At 35.6% G+C, this 26,750-nt stretch overlaps 2 protein-coding genes across 9 annotated transcripts; one reads left to right on the top strand and one right to left on the bottom strand.

Moving 5' to 3' along the window:
• The first annotated feature begins 5,716 nt into the window (after positions 1 to 5,716).
• Positions 5,717 to 9,744, top strand: LOC116167696 (zinc finger protein jing homolog). Of its 6 annotated transcripts, none has more exons than XM_031483168.1 (8): positions 5,717 to 6,029; positions 6,078 to 6,375; positions 6,427 to 6,574; positions 6,628 to 6,817; positions 6,872 to 6,940; positions 8,505 to 8,591; positions 8,638 to 8,856; positions 8,904 to 9,744. In XM_031483168.1, exons 1-8 carry the CDS (start codon positions 5,771 to 5,773, stop codon positions 9,710 to 9,712), a joined length of 2,079 nt encoding a protein of 692 aa, XP_031339028.1. In that variant the 5' UTR covers positions 5,717 to 5,770; the 3' UTR covers positions 9,713 to 9,744. The 6 variants fall into 6 exon arrangements, with proteins under 6 accessions (XP_031339028.1, XP_031339027.1, XP_031339026.1 ...); XM_031483167.1 differs by having other exon boundaries at positions 8,493 to 8,591; XM_031483166.1 differs by having other exon boundaries at positions 8,454 to 8,591.
• On the bottom strand, positions 9,742 to 25,275 carry LOC116167698 (crossover junction endonuclease EME1). Of its 3 annotated transcripts, XM_031483172.1 has the most exons (12): positions 25,119 to 25,275; positions 24,917 to 25,067; positions 24,796 to 24,835; positions 18,346 to 18,714; positions 17,911 to 18,057; positions 17,739 to 17,861; positions 16,073 to 16,275; positions 15,854 to 16,024; positions 15,627 to 15,802; positions 15,335 to 15,577; positions 9,970 to 10,165; positions 9,742 to 9,924 (listed from the first exon to the last, which is right to left on the bottom strand). In XM_031483172.1, exons 2-12 carry the CDS (start codon positions 24,983 to 24,985, stop codon positions 9,763 to 9,765), a joined length of 1,899 nt encoding a protein of 632 aa, XP_031339032.1. In that variant the 5' UTR covers positions 24,986 to 25,067; positions 25,119 to 25,275; the 3' UTR covers positions 9,742 to 9,762. The 3 variants fall into 3 exon arrangements, with proteins under 3 accessions (XP_031339032.1, XP_031339031.1, XP_031339030.1); XM_031483171.1 differs by lacking the exons at positions 24,796 to 24,835; positions 24,917 to 25,067; positions 25,119 to 25,275 and adding an exon at positions 18,766 to 19,010 and having other exon boundaries at positions 17,911 to 18,045; XM_031483170.1 differs by lacking the exons at positions 24,796 to 24,835; positions 24,917 to 25,067; positions 25,119 to 25,275 and adding an exon at positions 18,766 to 19,009.
• Positions 25,276 to 26,750: the final 1,475 nt, after the last annotated feature.

Raw genomic sequence — 26,750 nt, 5'->3', positions numbered from 1 at the left:
TTCAACTTTGAAATGTTGTATCGGAAGTTCTTTAATTTCAGGGGGTATTGAATTATAAACCTTAAGACGCGTTATAACTTATAACTAAATGATCCTTCATACAAGGAGGTTTTATGAAGCAGTGTTATAACTAAATTTTTATGTCTCAAGAAAAAATCACGTATGTTATGCCGAATCGAAGCTTATTTAAAAGATACTGTGGTGTTTGGCGAGTAATGACTTTATAATATAAACAAGCCGAATGCAGCATTCTTCTATTTGTCATATTCAGCCATCCTATTTCATTCAGTTTGCCATCAATAGAATTAAAATTTTTGCAGATCGATATTAACTTAGAGAGTTCGTAATGACACCAAACGAAAGATGATTTTTTTTCTCATCTTGTGATATACGAACTAGTTCATTTTCAGGTGCATTTCTCATTATTTTATCAAAAATTCGGCAATAAATTCAATTAGCCAAATCATGTTAAGCCATGGAAATTTCCTAAATAATTGAAATAGGTTTTCACAGAGACGGGATGGGACGCTCATTAAAATGCACGGAAAACTAATATCGCGTACTAGAGTAACTATTTCCACTCTAAACGTTGTTTATTAACGAGCTCCTAGCGAGTTTATAATTTTGCGGTCTGTCCGTCCGTCCGTCAGTTAGCACGATAGCTCATAAACGAATGGACCAATTACGATGAAATTTTGCAGGTGGATTCTTTATCAAATTTGTAGATCGGAGTTCGTGAATTGACAATGTAGCCCAAAAAATAACGTAGGCTCTTTTGACATCTCCGTTAGTTATGAACCGAATTGCATGAAATTCAATATGCGCATAGCTCCTCGTTAGTGCTCGTTAGAACTTCACTGTAAACGTCAGTGCTTTTAATGGATCCGTGTCGAAAAACTACCAAAGCATCTTAAAAATTAACTATAACTTATTGGTTCTGCTGACAACACAACAACTAGCAAAATTTGTTTCCAATCCAAAAAAAAGTCGAAGAGAATGAACGAAATGTATTTTGGAACTATTTTTAATTTTTTTAGCAGACCCCTTTTTACAACGTTTTGAGCTGTTACACTTTGAGCACTAACGTTTATATTGGCGGCACTAACGAGCACTAATACCTCGACTAATACTTACCGGTCGATTAAAGTAGAAAATCAAACGGATTTTGGTCGTTGGTCTACTGGCGTGAAGTTGGCAGGTTCCAATAAGTCAAGTTTAATTTTGAGGTGGTTTGGTACCTTTTTGGTGCGGCGCCCTTGCAGCACTAACGTTCCATGTGAAGCACTAACGACCACTAACGAGTTGCTTCAAATTTGCATTAGGACAGGGCCAATTTGACAAATGCGGGTCTGCTGCATGAAGTTAGCAGACCGCTTTTTACAACGTTTTGAGCTGTTACACTTTGAACACTAACGTTTATATTGGCGGCACTAACGAGCACTAACGCTGCTAGTTTAACTAGTGTAAAGATTGCATCGATTTTCTTAAATGGGTCTGCTGGCATGAAGTTAGCAAACCCACAAATATTTTTAAAAAATAGTAAGTTTCCTTTTGTGCACTAACGATTTCTTCAGCGGCACTAACGTGCACTAACGGAACACTGAAGTAGCACTTTTAATCCCGAAGGTAAAAGAAGAAAAAATTTAAAAAAGAAACACTCTCATAGTCATTGGCTGTACTTACCTATCATTAGTCTGTAAAAAAAATCAGCTTCATTCATCCAACGGTAACCTAGTTATATCCGTAGAAATTTCGTGAAAAACCGACTAAGAATTGTTTTTTTACGGAGTTATCAAATGTGCGCGATTTTTTTAAATATTTTTTAAGAGCTATCAACGTTTTCATTTGGTGTATAACTTATTTTCTCGAAAAACAACCTTTCAGAATTGGTACCACAAGAAATACCGGCAGCGCCTTAAGTCATATGACCTGAGGCGGCAGACGATCGATTTTAGCATACTAGAATAGGACAAAATGGAACTCCATGGTTAAAATTTTGATCATTTTCGTTCAGTGGATTTCGTGCTAACTCCCCTACTTATAATAACGTCTTCCAACTTGAGTTGGAAAATGCGCTAAAAATGGCATACCTAATTTTCAGATAGTTAAGGGAAGAAGTCTACGGTAAGCAAAACCATAAAAAGGTAACATTTTGGAAAGATTTGGGTTAATCGACAGCATTTAATTTTTGTATAGAGATTACAGTTTTAGTTCAAAATCTCAATTGTTTGTTAATTAATTGAAGGAAAGTTTCAACCATTTATCCAACCCCTTCCACCTTCCAGCATTAAATTCAAAACTATTCCACAGGGAGTTTGAACGTGGCGCTCATTGGCAACCGCCGCAGAGAAGAACAACAGATACGTTCACAGACGACGTCAATACATCAGCATCAATGCGTTTGAAAGCTTTTACAACTCCAAATTCATGTGTAAAGAATAATTTTGGGTACCTACAATTTGCTCTGAAACTTTTGACCTATAGCACAGAGAAGAGTTATATTGAATTGTTACACATGTCATGGGGAATAATCTAGCGAAAGTCCGGACCTAGGGAATGAAATATGTTGATTTCTATTATATTGAGCCCGCAGTTTTTCCTGGTCCCGATTTACTCGAAGTCGTGTAGCTTTTGTGCCTGTTGAACCAGCTTCCTGAAAATCAATAGCATCCGTCCTAAATGTCCAAAGTACCCGTACACCAAATTTCAACACAATCGGTCACATTTAAAAAGAGTTATAATGGCTACGTTTCCACACGCGGCAAGCAGCTTGGCAAGCATCTCGGTAAGCTGCTCGGCGAATCACCGCGTATAAAGCAAGCTGTTTACACGCATCTGAGCACAACTCGGAACAAACTCACAACTAAACATGGCGGACGTAGATGTTATTTTATTTATTATTATATTTTATCGGAAAAAACAACAACAACGAATTGAAAAGAGACGAAGAGCTCGGAGAAGGTGGTGGATGATAAAAATTTATAGAAATCGCACCAAGCCCGTCCATGCATGTAAACAGGTACACGAGCGCAAACAGATTCACCCTTTGACCTTTGTCGAAAAACCGACACTAGTCCGGATCGGTGACGAGCACAGGCAAAAGCAGGCAAGCAGAAGCGGGCAGAGGCGAGCAACCCATTTACATGCTCGTGCTCGTGCCCGTTGAATGTCGCTTTGAAGGGAAGCGTGGAAATGTAGCATAACGCCCACGGACGGACGGACGACAATATACAAAACTATAAAGGATCTGAGAATCCTTAATAATCGATCCGACCGTAAGTCGAAAACTTCAGGCACTGAGAGAGAGTATTTAGAGCTGAATTCAGAGCAGATATACGCAATCTTCATCTAAAGCGTACGAAATTTATTTATGCGACATCGATGCAATGCGTTACATTGTTTTCTCGTCGAAACCGGTGTATAAAGAACGATTGTTCTCTCTCTTGTTCAATATCTCCAGTGATATTTATTAAGAAGTAGATACAGAGATTTACGTCTATTGTCTATTATTTTTCCCCATGTCTACTTTTAAATGACAAAATAGCTTCTGAAGGGTGCCTATTTTATGGAACCAACTTCTTAAAACAAGTATAGATCTGGCTGTCATATCAATTAATTCTCAGTTATTGGTATAGTGCCGGTAAACGTTTAAGGGGCGTAAGTGGGCGAACATAACGGAGCGCCGACCATAGCATAGCACCATAGCATCGATCACAGTGATTTTAAATGTTAACGGTCATATTGGCGCCTCGATCTCCGCTCCGCTCATTTGCTCTATGGTCTGAGCCAGACCCTGGTACCATGGAATTGAGTAGATAAAGAAAAATTAATCAAATTGATAGTTTTTGTTCTGTTTATCCCGAACTTGTTGTTGAATTAATAATCTGAGCAAGAAGATGCCGAGAAACTGATACAAAATTGCGAACCGTCCAGCTTAGATCATAGATGTGACCACCCGTGTGCGTGTGTCGGAGCGAGGGTACTATGGTGCGATGCTATGGTCGGAGCGATGGTCGGCCCTCCGTTGTGGCCGTACCCGTGAAGCCAAAGCAACACTATACAAATTAGTTCATTTGGCCGCCAGATCTATATTTGTTTTAAGAAGTTATTTCGAATGCATAAAATTAGGCGCGATTCAGAAGAGATAGAAATAGGGAAAAACAACACACGTAAATTCCTTTTTAGCGCATTTCCACAATAAAAAAAAATGCGCTATTGTGGCCACTTTGTCCGTCCGCCCGCTCGTTTCTAGACGCTACTAGTTCTTTATCTTAAGAGCTATTGTTCTACTTTTTTCGCTATTTGGTTCGTTATGGTGTCGAGGCTTGCATCAAGGAAAGAATTTTTTCTGTGCCGCTTACAAAAAAAGTTATTGTAAAAAAAAACAAAAAACCGTTTTTTACATGTTCCATAATTTTACACTTTTGCCGTTTATTAACAATCCTAGAGATCGTTCATAATTTTGTATTGCTGTCTGTTGGTCTGTCCGTCTGTTCCTTTGTTTGTCTGTCCATCTATCTGTCCGTGTGAGCGAGAATTTCGTTTAGAAATGTCCGATCGCTTTGACATCTCCGTTAGTTATGAACTGAATTGCATGAAATTCAATATGGGCATAACTTTAGCCATATAATACGCAATGCCAAAAGTTGAGTCGAATCGATTCAAAATTTACAATGCCCTTTTCGCATCTCGACCATTTATAAACCGAATTGCAAACTTTTTTATTTATAGAAGTATTTGAATGAAATTTACATAGGCATTTGGAATAAAGGAAAATCAAACGCCTGTTTAAAAATTTGGTTTTGCGCATTCGCAGTGCCAATTTTTTAGTTATGGAAGAATTTAAAAGAAATTTGATACATAGGCACTTGGAAAAAAGGAAAATCAAACGCCATTTTGGCATCTCCGTTAGTTATCAACCCAATTGCATGAAATTCAATATGCGTATAGCTTTAGCCATATAAAACACAATTCCAAAAGTTGAGCCTAATCAATCAGCATTCACAGTGCCCTTTGCGCATCTCAACCATTTACACACCGAATTGCAAACTTTCTTATTTATGAAGGTATTCAAATGAAATTAGATACATAGCCATTTGGAATAAAAGCAAATTTAAAGTCAGTTTCAAAATTTGGTTTTGCGCATGCGCAGTGACAACTTTTTTATTTATGGAAGAATTTAAACGAAATTTAATACATAGGCACTTGGAATAAAGGAAAATCAAACGCCAGTTTCAAAATTTGGTTTTGCGCATGCGCAGTGGCAACTTTTTATTTATGGAAGAATTTAAACGTAATTTGATACATAGGCACTTGGAATAAAGGAAAATCAAACGCCATTTTCAAAATTTGGTTTTGCGCATGCGCAGTGCCAACTTTTTTATTTATGGAAGAATTTAAAACAAATTTGATGCATAGGCGCTTGGAACAAAGGAAAATCTAACGTTAGTTTCAAAATTTAAATTTTCTTATTTAGAAAAGCATTGAAATGAAATTCTTCTTATAAACTGAAATTGAATTAGCACGTCAAAAATGGATTACACATTTGCAACGCTATCTTTCACTTTTGTGGCCGGATTTTTACGATTTTAACAGAAGTTGCATCTTACAAATGGGAAATGAATGCAAGTGGAAATGCGCTTTTTGTAAATCGTTTACGATTACTTTTTAACTTGTTTAAAATGTTTTAATTTGAATAAAATAGAATGAATCAATTTTAATTCTTTGGTTGTAGACATTGAAATCAAAACTTCCTGTATTTGTGGATAAAATGATGTTTGGTCCAAATGCGAATAGCCGAGTTGGCGCGACAAGTAACGAAAGCCTGTTTCACTTGCTAAAACGACCATGGGACCCTTTCGTTAGCAGTCTTGTACAAACTAGGCCTCGAAAATTACCCGGAAATCCGATTGTTGTCATCGTACCTTCGTCTCCCAGTATTTCTAATCCTAATCAGCTTAAAAGGCAACATAAATGGATCACATTGTTGTCAAATTTATGTACAGTCGTCGCAGTTCACACCAACATGGGTAATTAATTATAAACAGATTTTCAAGCTCATCTATGAGTTATTGTAGGGAGTTCAGCAAATCGTTTAACAATGATTAATTGTGCTGACCAAATGCTGGCCGCAACAAGGGCTAAAATTCAAGAAGTCAAAGCCGATTATCCCGGCAGACCGATTATACTGATCGGTTTCAATGTTGGCTCAGCTTTGGCCTTACAGGTAGCTCAGGTTGAACATGTGCTCTGTGTGGTGTGTTTAGGTTTCTCATTACTAACTGCGGAAGGAAAACGCGGCGAACCAGATGATAGCTTATTGGAGTTACAATGTCCAGTTCTTTTTGTGATTGGACAATGTTCCAATACTGCTTCGTAAGATTTCAATGTAATGTAATTATTCACGTTTCAATTTCATTATTTCAGGCAACAGGATATAGAAGATTTAAGAGAACGGATGCGGGTTGAAAATGGATTAATTGTAGTAGGTTTTGCAGATGATTATTTGAGAGTGAATAAAAAGAAGAAAAGAGCTGAAGGAATTACACAAGCTGGAATTGACCGAAGTGTGGTGGTAAGAAAATTTTGTCTTGTTATTGTGAATTTCTCCAAATTTTGTTTCTGCAGGACCACATTGGGGAAGTTATCAGTAGTTTGTTACTTTCTCCATTCCCTCCCCAATTAAGGCAATCACCTCATGGCTCTTCAGAAGTCCCACTATCCAAACGACCTAAGATAGAACGGAGACGTAATAATTCTAATGGGAGCTCAATAGATAGTGAACCACCATCCCCCACACCCAAAATAAGTAGACCAGGTAAATCTTGTAATTAGTAATGGGTGATTTTCATGATATCAACTCCAATTTTAGTGGGTAGACCACCAGGATCAAAAGGAAAAGCGAAGCTTCAGGCAAAGTGGGCAGCTCAGGTTAATCAAGGTATTTCCGTTTCTTCTCCCGACACCTCCACTCCTTCACTTTCCTCCTCATTATCACACTCTGATACTAATTCCAATAAAATTACCAAAAACAACGATGTTCAACCTTCCACTACAGTCAACAATTCGGCTGATTCCCATAATAATATAGTGACTTCTACAGGTAATTTCTATGTTACATGCCCTTATATGAACATGTAATACCTAACACAAGTTGTTTCTTATTAGTTCTTCTAATGACACATTTGCATGACGGCTATACTTTCTAGGTCTTTTTTTCAATTTCAATATTTATAAAGAGGAAGGATGCTTCTTGTTACTAGCAATATCTTTACTGTAAACATCAGCCAGATGATGCTTAGAATGGCATTTTCCTTGGAAATGGCGACAAATGTACAATATAAAAATTTGAGCGCACTATGCAAAACTCAATACAATACATTTGCTGTAAATTGTGCCATTTATTTTATTCTGTACAGCACTGAAAGGTTTGCACAACTAGTGATTTTTATGGGAATCATTTCTCTACAGCAGTCCTTCCAGTTTATATAATATATGCCCATTTTATTTTATTAGTGCAGATGAGATATCAACATATTAATTTTAAAATTACACTTTCCACATCTTTCTTTGACCTTGAATCGTAATAGTCTTAATTATATTAGAAGTGAGTCAATTAGCGAAATTCGGGCATTAAAAGCATGACCACATTGATCGCTTTTATACAGTGTCCAAAAGGTATATCACTGATTTTACCGTAAAATGGTTTAAATAAAAGCTGTTCATAATTTTTCTAATAAATGAACCACTTTTTAGCGCATTTTTGCAAATTTATTTGTAAAAAGGGAGCTTTTAATCTCACTTTGGCTGGCTGACTGGCTGGCAGTAAATGCGAGCCTGTAGAAAAACTTCCCACAAACTCACTTAATGATAATTTAAATTTTAGACTGTTTAACTTCTTTTACACACTATTTGGAAACTGACGAATTGCGTCTTCAACAAAATTAAAAGAGCCACACGCCCATAACCTAGCGTTCTTTTCACCGTCGCGAACTAAAAACAGCGGCCGTTATTTCACCTTGTCATCCGTCTTTAAGGGAACACTACTTCCATCATAGAATAATCTCCTTCCGGTATTTACATATAATGCGCCAATTACAATTAGATTAGGTTTCTGTAGAATACTCTAGAGAAATGAAAGAAACGGTCATATGCTTTTTTATAGAATTCGAGAACTGCACTGGAACTAATGACAAGTTTCAAATATAAAATATTTATTATAGTTTAACTATTGTGTCTTTTTTGTTTCATCTTCAAACTCCTTGATACAGACTCATTTTTTATTTAATCAAGTTAAAAAGATTTCGCTATAGTTCGTGCTTTCTCTTTTTTAATGGACATTGTTGCAATTGCAATTTCAATTTATTGCTAGTTTAGATCCCGTTTTTATACATAACATTGTAAAAGATCACTTACTGCTTACTAATCTAATTTAATATTATTATTACTAATAGCAAAAATGCGAATGCGAGCAATGGGTTTGAATCGATCAGTTCTGACTTCAGGTACTCTTGCACACCTGCTTCAAAATGGCGGGAAGGGGAATATGACCGCACCTCAGCCAACCCAAACAACAAGCTCATCAATAAAGGGTAAGTATATTTTAATTATAAGGCCGCTATGTTAAGAGTTGTGTAGTTTTAGAAAATGTGACCTTAACCACCAATGCCACTGCAAAATTAATTGCTGGTACTAATAGATCATTTTCGAGTAACTCAAAGTCGTCACCCGTCATGATAATGCCAGATGGAAAATTGAAGTCCTTTGGAAATTCGGTGAGAGGTACAGGAAGCACGCCCATCGTTCTTCCCATGACGAATAAAAAATTACTGACGCATACCACTCATCCTGGTCATCGTAAGTTATTAATTAGATAACTTTATGTTAATCAACGTTCATTGTAGGCCTTACAAAATATATAACTTCCAAGAAACAGCTTTCAGATCAAAGACCACCCGTTTCAGGCGTAAAATCAAATGTGATATCATCATTTTCTACAAATTTACCACCACCCACCAACTTAACTTCACAAGATATTATGGATCTACCGATTATTTTTGCAGACGATAACCAAATGTTAACCGATAATTCAAAATTACATACCTCAGATGTTTCAGTATCAGAAATAGTGCATCCACATGCAATACAAAAGAACATCGTCTCCAATCCAGTAGGCAAGTTCGTGTTTATAAATAAGCAGATACCGATAACGTCCACAGTATTACCGACACATATTGTACAGCCCACGACAACATTAAAAAGACCAACATTAACTGTACCTCTTCGAACTATGAATCCTCTAAAATACGCTAAAATTGTACTATCAAATCCTGTATCGCGGAGTTCTGTAGTGGAACCAAAACTATTGCCTCCACCACAAGTTCCAGTAGAACCAAAAACAACGCCACAAGATGCTGAAGTAGTGCCATCTCCAGTCAACATATTAACAACAATTAGCACTTTACCTGATATTTCTGTTTCAAAGGTGGAAGCAAATCCACCTACAACAAGTGCTACATTGGTTGATGTAGAAAATGCTATAATATCGACGGCAATTAAGAAACCTGACTACCAAATAACACAAATAAAAGATAAACCTGAACCAAGCAGCGAAGTTTCGACACCCGCACCAAGTACTGCGTGTGTAGAAGCGAGTGCTTCCGAAGAGGCCCCGGGTGGCACACCTCAATGTGATACAATTGAACTGGATTAGTTACTGGTTCATATAGTTTATTAAATGAATATTAAAAATTGTTTTTTATTTCACAAAACCATATCGCCGTTTACAGAAGAAAAAAATTTGTACACTTTTTTGCTAAGTTCTATACCCAATCTGCGGAAAGAAGTCATTGGACCAGCTGCTCTGCGAATAGGTATATCTTGTAAAAGCTTCTCTCCATCTGTATGTGTTGAACGTTCATATTCCTGTAAACAAACCCTAAAGTACAGAACTTTAAAAAGACAACATACTTCTAACAAGCTCTTCAGTGTGGGAAATTTGGTAATTACGGCTTCCGCATGTTCTAATCGAGCGAGTGGGAAGGTTGTTAATTGTTGTTGCCACAGTCTTTTCAATCCATTTCCGTTCTTATCAACTTTAACACAATCCTTGTTATCGCCAGCCATATACCAACTAGCTTGCATTTCTTTTTTATATTTTTCAAGCCTGAAATGCCATGTATTGTAATAATGTTCATCTGAATTAAAAGGACAGATTTGATCCTTCCGTTGTGACCCTACCAGTGTAAGCAAGTGATGATAAAAGAAATACATAGTCCATGGCTACTTGGCCTAAAAACTCGTGAAAACAGAATCTTTATAATTAATTTTTTCATGAACAAGAAGAGGTAGAATAATCGTTTCAGATGATTTAGATGAAGAATTTATATCTCTATAACTTTTATTTGAAGTATTTTTTCGTAAAATAATTAGAAAACGTTGAGCAAAGAAAAAGTAATTTCCCATGTTAAACGCCCATGTTCCACTTTTCGATTTACACCCTGTACATGGTCTATTGTGTTTAACAATAAATGAAGAGAATATGCAAAACTGAGAAGGATAGAGATACATCGTTGGTCTCACTTGAAGAGTACATCGTCTAAAGATGTGTATTGCTGGTGGTCTAACATTGAAATACAAATTGACTACAGGGGAGCCTTAATTGTTGGTTTTTGGAGCAGTGCTTGAATGAAGGAGTAAAAAAAAATCAGTTCCTCTCATTGACTATAACGGATAGATCAACAAAGGATCTACTAGCCAGGAAGAGAGGAAAAAATATAGAAAAGGTGTCTGGGGATTCTCCAATATAGCATGGAAGTCATTTGTCTCACGTTAGAAAAATTTCATCAGTTTGAATTTTCCATACAAGGAGGCCAACCATCAAATGTGCTGACAACTCTAAGACTGACAGGTCAGAATTTCTCCAAATATATTCCGTAAACCCTAAACAAAAATAACCCAACTGGGAAATGTGTGATTTGTAGTAGCGGTTCAGATGCACCTCGTGGTTCGGTGTCTGCCATACAGTTTTGAGCCCCTGATATATAATATAATTGGACGGGACGGGGAGGGGATGGGATAGGAACATCTGTGCCAATGTACCTAACAAAGACAGTATATTTTGGACCGTAAGCAGAACACCGCATATGCGCCATAGGATTCTAACACACGAGACTACCAAGAATTTAAAATGTGAGCTACGTGACTATGCAACAATGATAACTTTACCATTGCCATGCATATACATGCTAAAGCTGTTAGATTACGTTCATATGGATCTTGACTCATTTCATAAGGTAGGCAATGTGTATCACTACAATACAAGAGGAAAAAGTACCTTTGAATGTGGCTACGAAGTTATATAATCTACTGCCAAAAGATCTCACAAACTGTGATAAAATTAATTTAAAAAAAAAACTTCACTATTCTTCAACAAAACGCCTTTTACTCTGTCCAGGAATTTACACTCTTTTACGAATGTGTTACAATTTATATATGCGAGTGTGGATGCCTGCTGTAGTGATTTTATTTATACAAATATTTTAACTGTTGACTTGTCGATAATTGTAATCACAATTCTACGATTAAATTTATTATTTATTATTATTAGGTATTATTAATGATAAATTTAATTATTAAACACATTATTATTAAGATACAAGGTCACCAAGGATTGATTTAACGTGTGTCCAGTGCGATTTCGTCACCAAACATAAATCCAGTCTTAAGTAAATCATAACATGACATGGCACGCTGAGGATTTAAAATGTGACCGGTGTCATTTTGTCACCAAGTACAAAGTAAAACACATTTGTTCATACACAAGACTAAGATCAGAGCAATCGGTTTGAATAAAATAATTGAGATATTGTCAAGTTGTAATTTTCAAGTCAAATAAAATATTCTTCCTTCGTATTCAATTTTATAGAATCTCATTGGAATTTGGATCAAATATAATAGGTTATGGGCGAAAGCAACAATAATAATATTGGGATCCAGCAGTTTAACGGCTGCAATTTTGATGAGTGGCAATTCAGGGTCAAGGTTCATATGGACTCCCTGAATTTAGTGGACGTTTTAACGGGCGATCCACCCACTGAAGGAAAGGATAGGAGTGACTTCTTGAAAAGAGATAAGAAAGCGAAGGACCGTCTGGTCAGTTTCATAAATAATGAATGCTTGTCATATGTACGTGACAAGGAGACTGCTAAAGAAATGTGGGAAAGTCTCCACTTGATGTTTGCAAAAAAGTCTGCTGTTAATCAATTGTTAGTAAGGAAGCAATTAGCGAGACTTAGAATGGGTGATGATGACAAAGTTACGTCTCATTTGGTCAATTTTGAAAACTTGATTCGAAAGTTGAAAAGTAGTGGTGCTGAAATGGAAGAAACCGATTTATTAGCTCAATTTTTCTTAACGTTACCTGAGAAATATGACCCATTAATAACAGCGTTGCAAAATTTGGATAAACTAAGCAGGTTTAAATGTGGTATTTGAGAAGAGTGAGGCGATAATTTTGAAAAATGGACAAGTTGTTGCGACTGCGTGCTTAAATGGCGAACTCTATGAATTGGAAATTGATTTAGTGAGCAGTAGCGCCTTTGTTAGTACTAATAGTAAATTTGATTTGTGGCATAAACGTTTGGGTCATATTGGTAAAGATAACATGTTGAAATTAGTTAAAGAAGGTTCATTGGAAAATATGCAAGAAAAAGAGTCTGGACTATGTAAAATTTGTATCAAAGGTAAACTGACACGTAGTCCATTCAATCATACAAGAGAAAGAGCTAAACAGCCATTGGAGTTAATTCATTCAGATGTGTGTGGACCGATTAACCCAGTTGCTTGGAATGGTTCAAGATATTTCGTTTCCTTCATAGATGATTTTACACATTTTGCAAATATTTACTTGATTAAAAAGAAATCAGAAGTATTTGATGCTATGAAAGAATATGAAGCAATGGCTACAGCCAAATTTATACTGCCCATTTCAAAATTAAGAACAGATCAAGGTGGAGAGTACTTGTCTAAGGAACAGGATAAATGGTATAAAATGAAAGGAATTCAAATACACACAACGGTTGCATATTCGCCTCAGCAGAATGGAGTGGCAGAACGGTTTAATAGAACTCTCACTGAAAAAATTAGAATGATGTTGATGGAATCCCAGATGCCGAAAAGACTGTGGTGTGAAGCTGCTTTAACTGGAGTATATTTGATCAACCGAAGTCCTACTGCTGCACTGAATGACAACAAGACACCGGCTGAAAAATGGTATGACCATTCACCAGATTTAAATAAGCTGAGGATGTTTGGGTGCAAAGCATTTGCTTGGATTCCTGATCAGCTGAGAAGAAAACTGTCTCCAAAATGCAGGGAATCAGTTATGATTGGCTATGCTCCTAATGGGTATACATTGTGGGATATAGAAAAACAGCGAGTTTTTACTGCACGTGATGATAAGTTTGATGAAGAAAGTTTTCCGTTTGAGAAAAGTCCGGAAAATGCTCATATACAAAAACCAAGGAAAACATATTTCAAAGATCTCGAGCAAGAGGGGGAAAATGGTTTTGTCGAGAATGTTGATGTAATTGAAGATGTCTCGGAAAATTCAATTATTGAAAATCAACAAGAAACAACTGAAGAAGAAAATGAGTCTAATGCCGAGGCGCTCCCTTCGCCAAATAATCAATGTGACGAAATGCACTTGAGGCGGAGCGATAGGGAGCGCAAGAGACCGAGTAAGTTGAAAAATTTCTTTACTACTTATAGAGCAAGTACTGCTGGTAATGTTCTTCCAGATGTTCCGGAATGTTATGGAGATATTTTTGGAAGAGAAGATAAAGATTTGTGGATCAAAGCAGTTGAAGATGAACTCACATCAATGGAGAAGAACAATGTATGGAAGATTGTCGAAAAGCCCGGTTTGAAAAAAATTATGGAGTCAAGATGGATTTTTTCTATAAAATATGATGAAAATGGTGTTCCAAAGAAGCATAAGGCAAGACTAGTTATAAAAGGATATTTACAGAAGCATGGCTTCGACTATTTTGAAACTTATGCACCAGTTGCGAAACTCACTACAATGCGAGATTTGTTAGCTGTTGGTATTCGTCTTGGATATTTTTTTCAACAGCTGGATGTGAAAACAGCCTTTTTGCATGGAGATCTAAAAGAAGAGATTTACATGACCATACCTGATGGTGTTACAAATGAAGAAAACAAAGTGTGCAAGTTATTCAAAACACTCTACGGTTTAAAACAAGCTCCTAGATGTTGGAATGAAAAGTTGAATAGTTATCTTTTGCAAATTGGATTTGTAAGGTCAAAACATGATTATTGTCTTTATACACGCAATGAAAATGGTCAACATATTTTTTTGGTTCTCTACGTAGATGATTTGCTTTTGGTTGGAAAAACACTTTCAGATATGGAAAATGTGAAGAAGTTATTGTCTGAACAATTTTCAATGTCAGATTGCGGAGAGTTGAAAAATTTCCTGGGTATGAAGATTGAAATTGGTTCAGATTACATAAACTTATCTCAGCCCCACCATATTGAAAAGATTTTGAAGAAATTTGGCTTACAAGATTGCAACGCAGTGAAGACTCGTATGGAGAAAGGATTAAAGTTGCCTTGTACAAATTCTGACGACAATAACAACAGGAAATCATATCAAGAGTTGCTGGGTAGTTTGATGTATTTGATGTTATGTGTTCGTCCTGATATTTGTTTCCCTATCAGTTATCTTGGTAGATTTCAATAGCACCCTATAGAAGAGCATTGCCAATCATTGAAGAAAGTTGTTCGTTATTTAAAAGGAACCAAGAAAATGGCATTTCTGTTAATAGTAACATTCCACTTGTGGGTTATGCGGATGCTGACTGGGCTGGGGATACTGCAGATCGGAAATCGACAAGTGGTTTCGTCTTTAAAGTTTTTGGATGCACTGTTTCCTGGTCTAGTCGAAAACAATCTACAGTAGCAACATCTTCTAGTGAAGCAGAATATGTAGCATCAAGTGCTGCATGTTGAGAAGCTATCTGGGTAAAGGGAATATTGGAGAATTTAGATATTAATTATAAAAGAAGGTGTGATCATTTATGAGGACAACAGAGGCTGCATTGGAATGGCTAAAAATATGGAATGCAAGCGCTCAAAACACATAGATGTTAAAGGTATTCTACAGCTGGCCTAGGTTGTTTCAAATGGACTACAATACCTTGCTGTGTAATTATTCTATTAGAGCGTATATGCTACTTCAACATTTGTTTCTTTTTATTTACTTACCTCAGATACAGACCGCCCTAATCTTTAAATGTATAAATACACTTACTTGTACGGTGCAGAAGCTATAGACTTGGTAAACTGTGTTACTAACATTCCCAAATCCGGAGGGCTCTCAATTAAACGATAACAACACGAATGTAATATTTGTAGCTCTGTAAATGCAGATTCCAACTGTTTTTTGGTTACTTTTGGCATATCAATATAGACCCTCTCATTTTTATTTGTTTTCTTTGAAACGGTTTGAGAGACTTCTTTTCGTACCTCTCTATGTTTTTCTCGCTTGTGACACCTTTGAGAAATACGTTACGTCTGACAATTTCTAGTTACAGTAGACTTACCTAAAATAACTGTCTAAGCCATAAATTACTATGAATAATTTCTTCTTATTAATGACAGATTTAATGGATTGCACGTGAGTATTTAAGGTGTTATTATGAATTAAATTTATTGTTTCGTCCCAATTCATAATTATCAGAGAGTCATCAACATGGACGGTTTCCAGTTTCTCAATTACCTACAATGATTTCTTAATATCTTATATACGTAGTTGTTTATACCAACTCACGTCGTTCTGATCATTTGTGCTTACAGAAAGTACATCCCGGGACCATGTAATTATATTTGGAATTAAATGCTCTTCTACGTTGCATTTCGCATCCATTAGTCTAAGCGCATTCAATATTTCTTGTCCATATTTCTCTTTAACTATTTCATTGCCTATTTTTACAGTTACAAACTAGAAACAAATAAATTTGAATTAAGCATATTTTTTAACAGTACCAACTTTTATTGATTCCTCGGGCTTCATATTTTTATTAACCGATTGAAGAACTTGCTTAAGCCGTTTCGCTTTAGCAATTTCTTCTTGCTTTTGAGCTCTTTGCTCAGCTTTTTCCTGTTTTCTTTTCTCTTTGTCCAAATTATTAGTGTTTTCTCCATGCTTCCTTTTTCTTGATGTTGTAGGATGTTGGGTAAGTGGAGTAGTTTCTGAAAAAATATAGGTACTCATTACATTACACATTATACTTAATTACAAAGTATTAATACATTGCTGTACAGGGTGAATAAAAAGTAAGGAACATTGATGCTGGAGCCGTTACTATTGATCATATCAAAAAAAGTTGTTCATACAAGTTGAATGATTAAATATTTGCCACAATCTGACGGTTTCAATTTTTTTCTGACGTCATAGTTTCAGAATGTGAAATTTAAATGGCTATTATTACACACACATGTGATTTGGAAGATCAGAACCTGCCTTCACAGCAACTGAAGCAATAACCCCTGTGGTTTCCATTTCTTTAATTTGGTGGCAATTAACATCATTATTATTATTTTAACATATCACTACATATTTATCAGTCTGAAAAAGACCCCAAGATGTGCTTCATCAAATATCTCTCAGCTTTGTTTAACATTTTCAACTGTAAAGTAAAATACCAGACCTCATCCTAACAAATTACCCCCTCCTTGTTTAGACCATTCCGCGTTATGGAACTTAATGTCACAATCATCAAATCACATATGGGCAATTTTATTGTAAATAATAGTTATTACCGTCATTAGACCAATATGTCAAATAATGGACACGGTTGAGATCCACAAAATATCCATGACTATTCAAATCATCTCAAATTTGTCACATTTTGACCAGTGAAATGCAGTGATGTCAAATTGATGAACCAATGGGAATGAATTATATGATAATTGCAGGTGTGGTAATTTCAGCGATTATCTTAGACCATATAGTACATGGACTGCTAATTCTAACTAAAATATGGTCAAGGACATTACGTGGGTATGTGAGTTTCAGGGTAAACGAGTCAGCTCGAAAGTGTCCGATGAGACACGATTTACCTATTCTTATTTGTGGACATATAGAAGATAATCAAGAGTATTTAAAGCTTCCCGTACTACGCAGTTACCATAAAAGCGACTCTTTACGCGATCCGAGTGGTGTTCATACGACTTTAGTTTACCCTGAGATTTATATACCCACGACTACAGTGCCCTCTATCCGTGTCCACCCATTTTGTATTGAAAGCAAAGGGCTAATAGCAGTCCATGTACTATATGGTCTAAGGCGATTTGATTATTCAATGACATTTGTTAAACTTCAACCAGTAAAATTTTTTCGTATTAACTGGAATATTCTTAATTTGTTCATCCATTTCGGCAACCGACTTATCACGATATCTTTTAGTTTGATCACTCATAACGAATTACCTTGGAGCACATTCCACAATACTTCGACTACTCATGGTATTATATGTGATAATTTGATGACCCAAGATACACATAGGATTTCCGAAGACATCCCAGGTATCACTAAATGGATTTATTCTCTTTAATGTATTGCTATTTTGTTACAAATCTTCACTTTCAATACTTCTGCATTGTAACATCTAAATGTGATGAAAATCCAACCCATATAAAAAGTGGAAGCTTACCATTAGTCTCTGTTGCAAGCGTTTTTTCATATCCTTCAAAACACCAGGAAGTGTCCATATGCTCTTCTTCCACACATGCAGATGTGTAAAATGGGGGAGAATCTTCATCGGAACTTATTAACTCTGCAGTAGTTCACATGACTAAATGGCGATTGTACAAAATTTAACTTACCATCACAAATATCATTTGCCGAAAATATTTTCCTCTGCTTTTCTTTTTGAAAAGAAGGCGATAAAAGACCACTCTGCTGTATTTCTTTATCATTTGTAACACTTGCAGATGAACGTAAAGGTTGAGATTCTTCATCTGAACTTAAATCTGATGCACATATACAATAGGAATGATTAGGTACCTATAACTCTCGCCAGGAAAGATTGCTGGTCACAGCACACTGTGTGTCAATTTACAAATCTATGTTTTTCTTAAGATGCGAGCGACTTCTGGAATAGGATCGTGTTGAACAAAAAGTCTTTTTGTTCAACATTGATACGATACTATCCCGGAAGTCACTCACATCTTTAGAAAAACATCGATTGTAGACCGGGATCAAGTGTTCTGTAACCTGCAATCTTTCCTGGCGAGGGGTTTATGTAAAATGTGACTTACCTGAACTTACTGAATCTGATTTCGCCTGGTCTTCTTTTTGAAAGGAAGGCAATGAGTAACTATCCCACAGTTCGTTAGCGCTCTTGGATATATGTAATGGTGAACGTTCATCATCAGAACTTATACCTAATGTACTATCACTATCAAAAGAAGCCTTATACAGAGAGGAATCTTTGTGCAAGTTTGAAGTGTCTGTAGTATCACGTACAAGTGGAGTGTCTTCATCGAAACACAGATCTAAGGTATCAGTATCACCAGTGAATGCAGCCTTTACCGGCGGTTTCGTCTGTGGCTTTGAATCACCTGAAGACACACCATACTTTTGAAGAATTGATTCTAGCTCGCTATTGTACTGCGTATAGTTCACATCTAAAAACGAAACACTAAGGTGCAACTTTGTAGACAAACATAGAATATTACCAGAGAAACAGTTTGAGAAAGTATTTTTAGATGTGGAGGTTTTATTCAATGAGTCATTTCTATTGTGGTTTATTTCAACGTCAATTATAGTAGAATCTGAATCGGAATCTAGTTCATATGTAATTTTACTCATTTTTATTAACTTCAAATGTCTTCAACTTATGTACATAATGTTTGAACTCAAATTTGTTGGTTATAAACAAATCACAGAATACGGCCTTCTCAGAATAGAGAAACAGCAATGTTACAAATTTATATCATAGATATATAAATACATAGATACAGCCATACCCCAACATAGTTCAAAAGGACGTACCATCTATTACCATCACTTTCGGCACATTAATTACGTATAGCGCTATCCTTTATAGAGGTACCCTGAGCATGGAAGGCAAGATTTGCATTATTTATTATAACTGTCAATTAAATTGTTAGCACAAATCACACACAAAATGATCAGATTTGAGACTTTACAACATAAATAAACCGCCTTTTTATTTATTTAAATCGCATAGCAGTAAGAAATGTTACATTTAAAATGGAAGATGTTACTTAGAAAGCTGGCAAATGAAGAATTTGAAAAAATTACAGCTGACAACTGGAAGAAAGTGTGTGAACATGTGGAAAGTGATTAATTTAAAAGAGAAGTTATATTGGTTCATGTTTCTGAACTTTATAATAAGTGTTAATAATGACAGTGGTGATTCGGATTTGTCAATTTCATCTGACGATGATTCGGATTGTGAACTTTTACAAACGTAATGAATGTTCACTAAATGAGTATTATCACCAATTGGATATCATTGTCAAGATGTTGTATTTATTTTAAATAAATGTACACGTGTAGCTTACTTACTACAATTAGCACTATAATTTCAAAAAGAAACCCCACCGATTGGACATATGCAGAAACGTAGGCAAGACGCGTAGTGGCCAAAATTTGATATTGCACGCACACACAGTCTACGAGTATAAATCTCGTTTTCCTAAGAATATTGCACGGATCCTTCTTTGTGATCATGATACAAACGCACTGCATCAACATCATATAGGCCAAAATGATAATTGGAAACGAATTCACTTCCTGTCGCAACTTAATCTCCGTTACCATTACGCCTAAAACCATGCAATTAAAATTAAAATGTTGAACATAAACTCTACTTACTTACGGTTTTTTTGATATTCTGCAAGCCAGCAATGAATTCACTGCAGCACATCATGCCAAACAAGGTAAACATAGTCCCAAATTTGAATGGTGTAGCTCTATGTAATAAAACTATTTCAGGAATAACAATTATGGACGCGTCTGTCATTATGGCAATCACTAATGTTATTCGTATTCAATTGATAACGCAATAATTACATAATATTTAGTGAAAAAACCGCCCATCATGTTTAGGGCGAATATTTTTAGTTAGATTTGATTTCGCGCCATCGTGAAATGTGTCAACTGTCACATGACTTATGGGACGCGCTAAGTTTGTTTTAAGCGTCCGATTCGCGTACGACATAGTGGTTAATGCAATAAAAAGAGATAGAACATGCTTCTTCTTGGTTAGAAAGTATAATGGAGAGATGTACAAATTTCTTTGATATGTTTTTTAAAAACCGAGGTACGTTTGTTAAGGATGGCTGTATCTAGGTATTTATATATCTATGCATACAGCCATCCTTAACAAACGTACCTCGGTTTTTAAAAAACATATCAAAGAAATTTGTACATCTCTCCATTACTTTCTAACCAAGAAGAAACATGTTCTATCTCTTTTTATTGCATTAATTTCTATGTCGTACGCGAATCGGACGCTTAAAACAAACTTAGCGCGTCCCATAAGTCATGTGACAGTTGACACATTTCACGATCGCGCGAAATCAAATCTAACTAAATGGGCGGTTTTTTCACTAAATATTATGTAATTATTGCGTTATCAATGGAATACGAATAACATTAGTGCTTGCCATAATGATAGACGCGTCCATAATTGTTATTCCTGAAATAGTTTTATTACATAGAGCTACGCCATTCAAATTTGGGATTATGTTTACCTTGTTTGGCATGATGTGCTGCAGTGAATTCATTGCTGGCTTGCAGAATATCAAAAAAACCGTAAGTAAGTAAAGTTTATGTTCAACATTTTAATTTTAACTTCATGGTTTTAGGCGTAATGGTAACGGAGAGTTGCGACAGGAAGTGAATTCGTTTCCAATTATCATTTTGGCCTATATGATGTTGATGCAGTGCGTTTGTATCATGATCACAAAGAAGGATCCGTGCAATACTCTTAGGAAAACGAGATTTATAGACTGTGTGTGCGTGCAATATCAAATTTTGGTCGCTACGCGTCTTGCCTACCTTTCGGCATATGTCCAATCGGTGGGGTTTCTTTTTGAAATTATAGTGCTATTTGTAGTAAGTAAGCTACACGTGTACATTTATTTAAAATAAATACAACATCTTAACAATGATATCCAATTGGTGATAATACTCATTTAGTGAACATTCACTACGTTTGTAAAAGTTCACAATCCGAATCATCGTCAGATGAAATTGACAAATCCGAATCATCACTGTCATTATTAACACATCATAAAGTTCAGAAACATCAACCAATATAACTTCTCTTTTAAATTAATCACTTTCCACATGTTCACACACTTTCTTCCAGTTGTCAGCTGTAATTTTTTCAAATTCTTCATTTGCCAGCTTTCTAAATAACATCTTCCATTTTAAATGTAACATTTCTTTGCTGCTATGCAATTTAAATAAATAAAAAGGCGGTTTATTTATGTTGTAAAGTCTCAAATCTGATAATTTTCTGTGTGATTTGTGCTAACAATTTGATTGACAGTTATAATAAATAATGCGAATCTTGTCTTCCATGCTCAGGGTACCTCTATAAAAGATAGCGCTATACGTAATTAATGTGCCGAAAGTGATGGTAATAGATGGTACGTCCTTTTGAACTATGTTGGGGTATGGCTGTATCTATGTATTTATATATCTATGTTTATATGGTATTTTGGCGGACCCTGGTGGGTGTACTGTGAACTAAAGCATCAAAATCAGAGTAGCGCCATCTGGTGACCAGCTTCTAAATCCATGAAGTAATTTCCCCAATTCGATCTAAATCACAAATATAGATAAAGAATACAAAGTTGTTAAATTGCAAGTGTATTTAGATACAATCACATTACATTATTTAACACAGACATCTTAAATTACATGTTTACAAATTACATATAAAACTCAGAAGTGAGTGGAACTTACGCTTTGTAGATGTTAACACTATGCAGAAAGATCCTTACATAACGATTTGTCGTACGAAATATTTGGTTTTAATTGCTGTTTGGACTACATATTTTTGTTAAAAAATATCTTTAAAACTAAATTTTTTGTTCCAAGAGGTAATAAAACCGTTTCAGCAAATTGTCACACAAGTTTTTGACAACAAATGTTACTTAACTTGATCCTGGTGCTTACTTGTTACTTGAGAAGCGAGGGTGGAAGTTGTTGAATTATCTAAAACGTATTTTTTATTCATTATCTAAAAGGAGTTACAATATAAGTATCTACGTCTATATAAATATAAAACTTAAGTCTACACCCTTTTGCGCCTATACCGTTGGTAATTTATAAATTCAATACCTTGCATAAATAGGAGAGAAATAACAGCACATTTCAACCCTCTTCGCGTTTCGAGCACAAAACAATCTGTTTCAAAATATGGGAAACGATGCCTTTTTGATATTTTATCGTTACAATTCGCCACACAACACTTTTTACGGTCACATAACTTGTTCCTATTTTAAATCTTTCAAAAGTCAAAATTGACATGTGTAAAACCATGTGTACGTATAAAATTGACGGTAAAAATATTTCCTGTAACGAGCAAAATTACAGGTTTTGCAAAAAAATATTTGAGTCTGCGATAAATAGTTCTCCGTACAACCACGGGAAACGCTGTAATCAGTGACAATTTAGCGCCATTTATGTTTCTGTTCTGTGAAGGTCTTATTCTGTGGTCTTATTCTGTGAAACAAATGAACATAATTTCAAATTTGCGCTGTTGCACGTTCAGTGCACAGTGATGCCAAACGTTTGGTAATCAATCAGCCAGGGTCTAGGACACTTCACCAAATGCCCACAACGCCGACACGCTATTTTGCCGTTCGTCTCGCGACAGTAATCACTTGGCTGCTACGCACATGCGTATTACACCTTCCCATTAATGCACAAAACTTTAAATTTAAATTTAGAAATGTGAATAAAGAAATACCGTTCTGCGCATGTGCGTAGCAGCCAAGTGATTACTGTCGCGAGACGTTCCTCTATTTTGATGATCCATATCGCTAACTATAAATAGGAACACTACGCCGACAGTGTTCACATCGTCGCGTCGACAAGTGTACAAGGGACACAACGCCGACAATGCCCACTTCGCCGACCGTGCCCAGTTGTAATAGATATTTTCACTCTTAGTTCTAGGTAAAGACATTGAATTTGATAGTTAAAAATTCAATGGTAAAGATACAGATACAACTTAATAATTGTAACTAGATACCAAAACAGATACCCAAAAACAAAAAGGATCTAGATACAGATACTTTATTTTCCATGTTTGATGCCGGTAAACAGTTATCGACACCCCTCAAGTAATAAAAAGCGTTTTGTCATTTGAAAATATAATTTTCGTACTTCCGAGACTAAAGTGACAACTTCACTCCATTATGACAAGTACTGAAGTGTCACTTTTTGTCCCGCCGGGATTAAATTTGGACGAAAATCCCGGAAGGATGAAATTATTAACAAGGCAATTTCAGTAGGTTGTTCCACAATTTGTATGCGGCACTACTTTTTAAACGCATCGTACTGCTGCTCATATAGTTTTTTAGATTTCGGTAGTATCAATTCTTTACATACTTTGGCTGCTTTTTATCAAAATTAAATACACTTTCGTCACCCACGACCAAAATTATGACACTAGCAATGACAGTTTCCAAATTATTTTTGTTACCATAGCATAGGGATTGTCGTACCAACGCAACGTTCCTATGGTAACTTGTTAAGAGTCATTTTTTTGAAAGAACGCGTTCTCTAACTCCATACATATTAAGTGTTTCAGTTTCGGAAGTACGAAAAATATCGTATATACCTTGCGACTAAAGCAGTAGTCTTAATCCCTCAGGTAAATTATGGCCCTCCCTTCGGTCGGCCCATAAACTTTACCTTCGGGATTAAAAATGCTACTTCAGTCCCGCGGTATATAATATACTATTTAATACATCATTATAATATTGATTAATGGAATTGGGCAATAAAAAAAATAGAAAATGTACCTAAACTCTTAGATACAAAAAAAAGTATCTGAATTGTAGATACAGATACAAATTTTGAAAAGGATCTTAATATGTATCTAGATACATCACAACACTGGTGCCCACATCGCCGACAAGTGTACAAGGGACACTACGCCGAACGTTGCCACAAGGCCGATTGTTCAAAAAACCAGGCCCCTCATACTCTGTCCATGTACCTATATGAGTTAGCATTTTAAAAAGTTAAAAAATGTCCTAAACCTACAAATAACCTAATATCCAAAGCTGCTTTCTTTCGTCTGTAGTTCGAAAAAAGCTAAAAAAAAGTATTCTAAACCTAACGTCAAAAGCTGCTTGGTGTTGCACACCGTCCATCAGCTTCAGTCGACGTTGTGGTCACTGCCATCATACGCTAGTAATGAAAAAATAAGTTTTCAAAGTTATTTTACCTAAATTAAAAAGCCCTTAAGTAGTGATGTGGATTGTAAAATAACGATATGAAAAACTGTTATATTACGCGTAACTTACAAAAGAGGTCGGTTTTTTAATGTATTAAAATAATTAAAAAATTCACTCTCCATGTAGGTAACAAAAATTTACCTATAATAAATGATACCGCACAATATACCTTACACTATAAGTTCATTTTTCTTAAAATTAACAAAATATATACTTCATTATAGGTACTGATCTACAACATGGAAATTTACCTACCCATATATAACATAAGGAGAAGTATAGCCATACCCATAATCTGAAAAGAATTAAATATAAAATACGATTTTATCTCTTCATGCATTTTGTAGCGTTATAGCATATAGGTATAGGTACTTACTCCAAGCGTAGTAAGGGTAGTTATTGTAATAGTCCGAATAACCATAGCCTGCATATGGCCAATATCCATAAGAGAGATAATATGGGTTGGGTTTGGGACCGGGACTTGGAGCTCCCATTACCAACAATCCACTGATTAGGAAACTCAATACCTACAACAGTTTCGTTTGTATAGGTATGTATTAGCTTCCCTTCAAATTTACCAAGACTAAGGTTTTCATAATTTTAAATTTATGTACCAGCACTTTCACAATTACTGTAGGGAAATGCAAACTGTAGGTAGGTACCTACTATCGATTTTCTTTTAAAACTGATTGTATTGCAGCACTATATTTATATACCTACCGTAATGAGAAGGGACAATTAAATATATAATATGAAGGATCTTAAAATAATAAGATATTATCTAATACGTATATCTATATACAGGTTATTAATCAATAATTAATATTCTTTTCATAACTCGCGTTGTCCACTTGACATATTTATGTCTCCGTTGTATATGTGTATGGCTCATTATTGTATAAATGCCGATTTTTGTGCAGAGATTTCAATATTTTTTCTCTATATAAGAATCAGCCTTGATTTTATGGCAGGTGTCTTAATACATTACATTAAAATACGCTGTAGCCTATACTGTGGTACGTGCAAGTATGTTTACAAATTATAGTCACAACCTAATAAATTACCTATTAACTTTATTTTTTAAATAATTTAAATAGATAAATATTTGTTAATTTCAGCTTCATTTTGCGAATATATGAAAGCCCATGATTCACGTTATATTAATTAAAAGTTAGAATTAGAAAATTAGTAGGTAATCAAAACTTTTGAAACATTGCTCTGCATAGAGGAGAGTGTGAATCATATTAGATATAGTTTCTGATTCCGCACTACGTTGGTAGAATTATGGATTCCGGTACTGCTTCCGGTTCTGACTTCATCAATTTTTGGTTTTTAAGGGTGCTAGCATAAAATTCACAAAACATTGAGAGCTAGGGATAGAGTAGCTATCCCGGGGCGGCCCACTAAAATAGCGTCTTCATAAATCCCCCCATCTTCTCCCATTCGCTCCCAAATTAAACAGCTTGGCAGATACAATGAAAACAGATATGTACAGGATGTTCCAAATTGCTTGTTTTCGATGTTTTTCGGCGATATTTTGAAAACTAAAATTTATAAGAGTGATGCGTTTGCACTTCTCGTAAGTTGCTTTTCAAGCACACATAGATAGATCAACGATGTCAATTTTGGCGTATGACACGTCACACGCGAACGTGGCAACTAACGTAAAATTCCAAAAAAGCTATTCTGAGGTTGCATCATTGGTTCCACTGGAATTCCTAAAGAATTAAAATTTAATACAAAAAAAAAGAATTTGGAGTTCAGTTTCAGAGCTATTTATACCGTACTTAAACTACTGAAGAGCACACGTATCAAATTTTCGCCTCTAGTATTGTAATTCTGTAGACTTTACAGTGCCATATATCTTACATCAATCACAATCCTAACAGCACAGCGTTGAGATTCGAAACCAATTGGTAAAGGGGGACCACTGCAGTATAAATGTTTCGAATTTGATATATGGGTAAAATTGCATGTGTATCGCCTCATACGGATAGTAGGCGCGAGTCAATTTGCTAGCGATAAAGATAGCATGCGTATTTACCAAGATAGCAGCGAAGATAACCTAAATGCATATCTGCTGTTGGTTTATAGGGGATATGGTAGAGACTGTGAAAGCCTACATATCATGTACGCGATTTGAATGGTGGCAAGAGCACAGTTGGTGTAAAAAAAGTGAATAATTAGCAGATTTAGGTGTATAAGAGTTC

The sequence above is a fragment of the Photinus pyralis genome, unplaced genomic scaffold, assembly GCF_008802855.1.
Source record: "Photinus pyralis isolate 1611_PpyrPB1 unplaced genomic scaffold, Ppyr1.3 Ppyr1.4_LG4, whole genome shotgun sequence".
Classification (NCBI taxonomy): domain Eukaryota; kingdom Metazoa; phylum Arthropoda; class Insecta; order Coleoptera; family Lampyridae; genus Photinus; species Photinus pyralis.
This window is presented reverse-complemented; position numbering and strand designations above follow the sequence as displayed.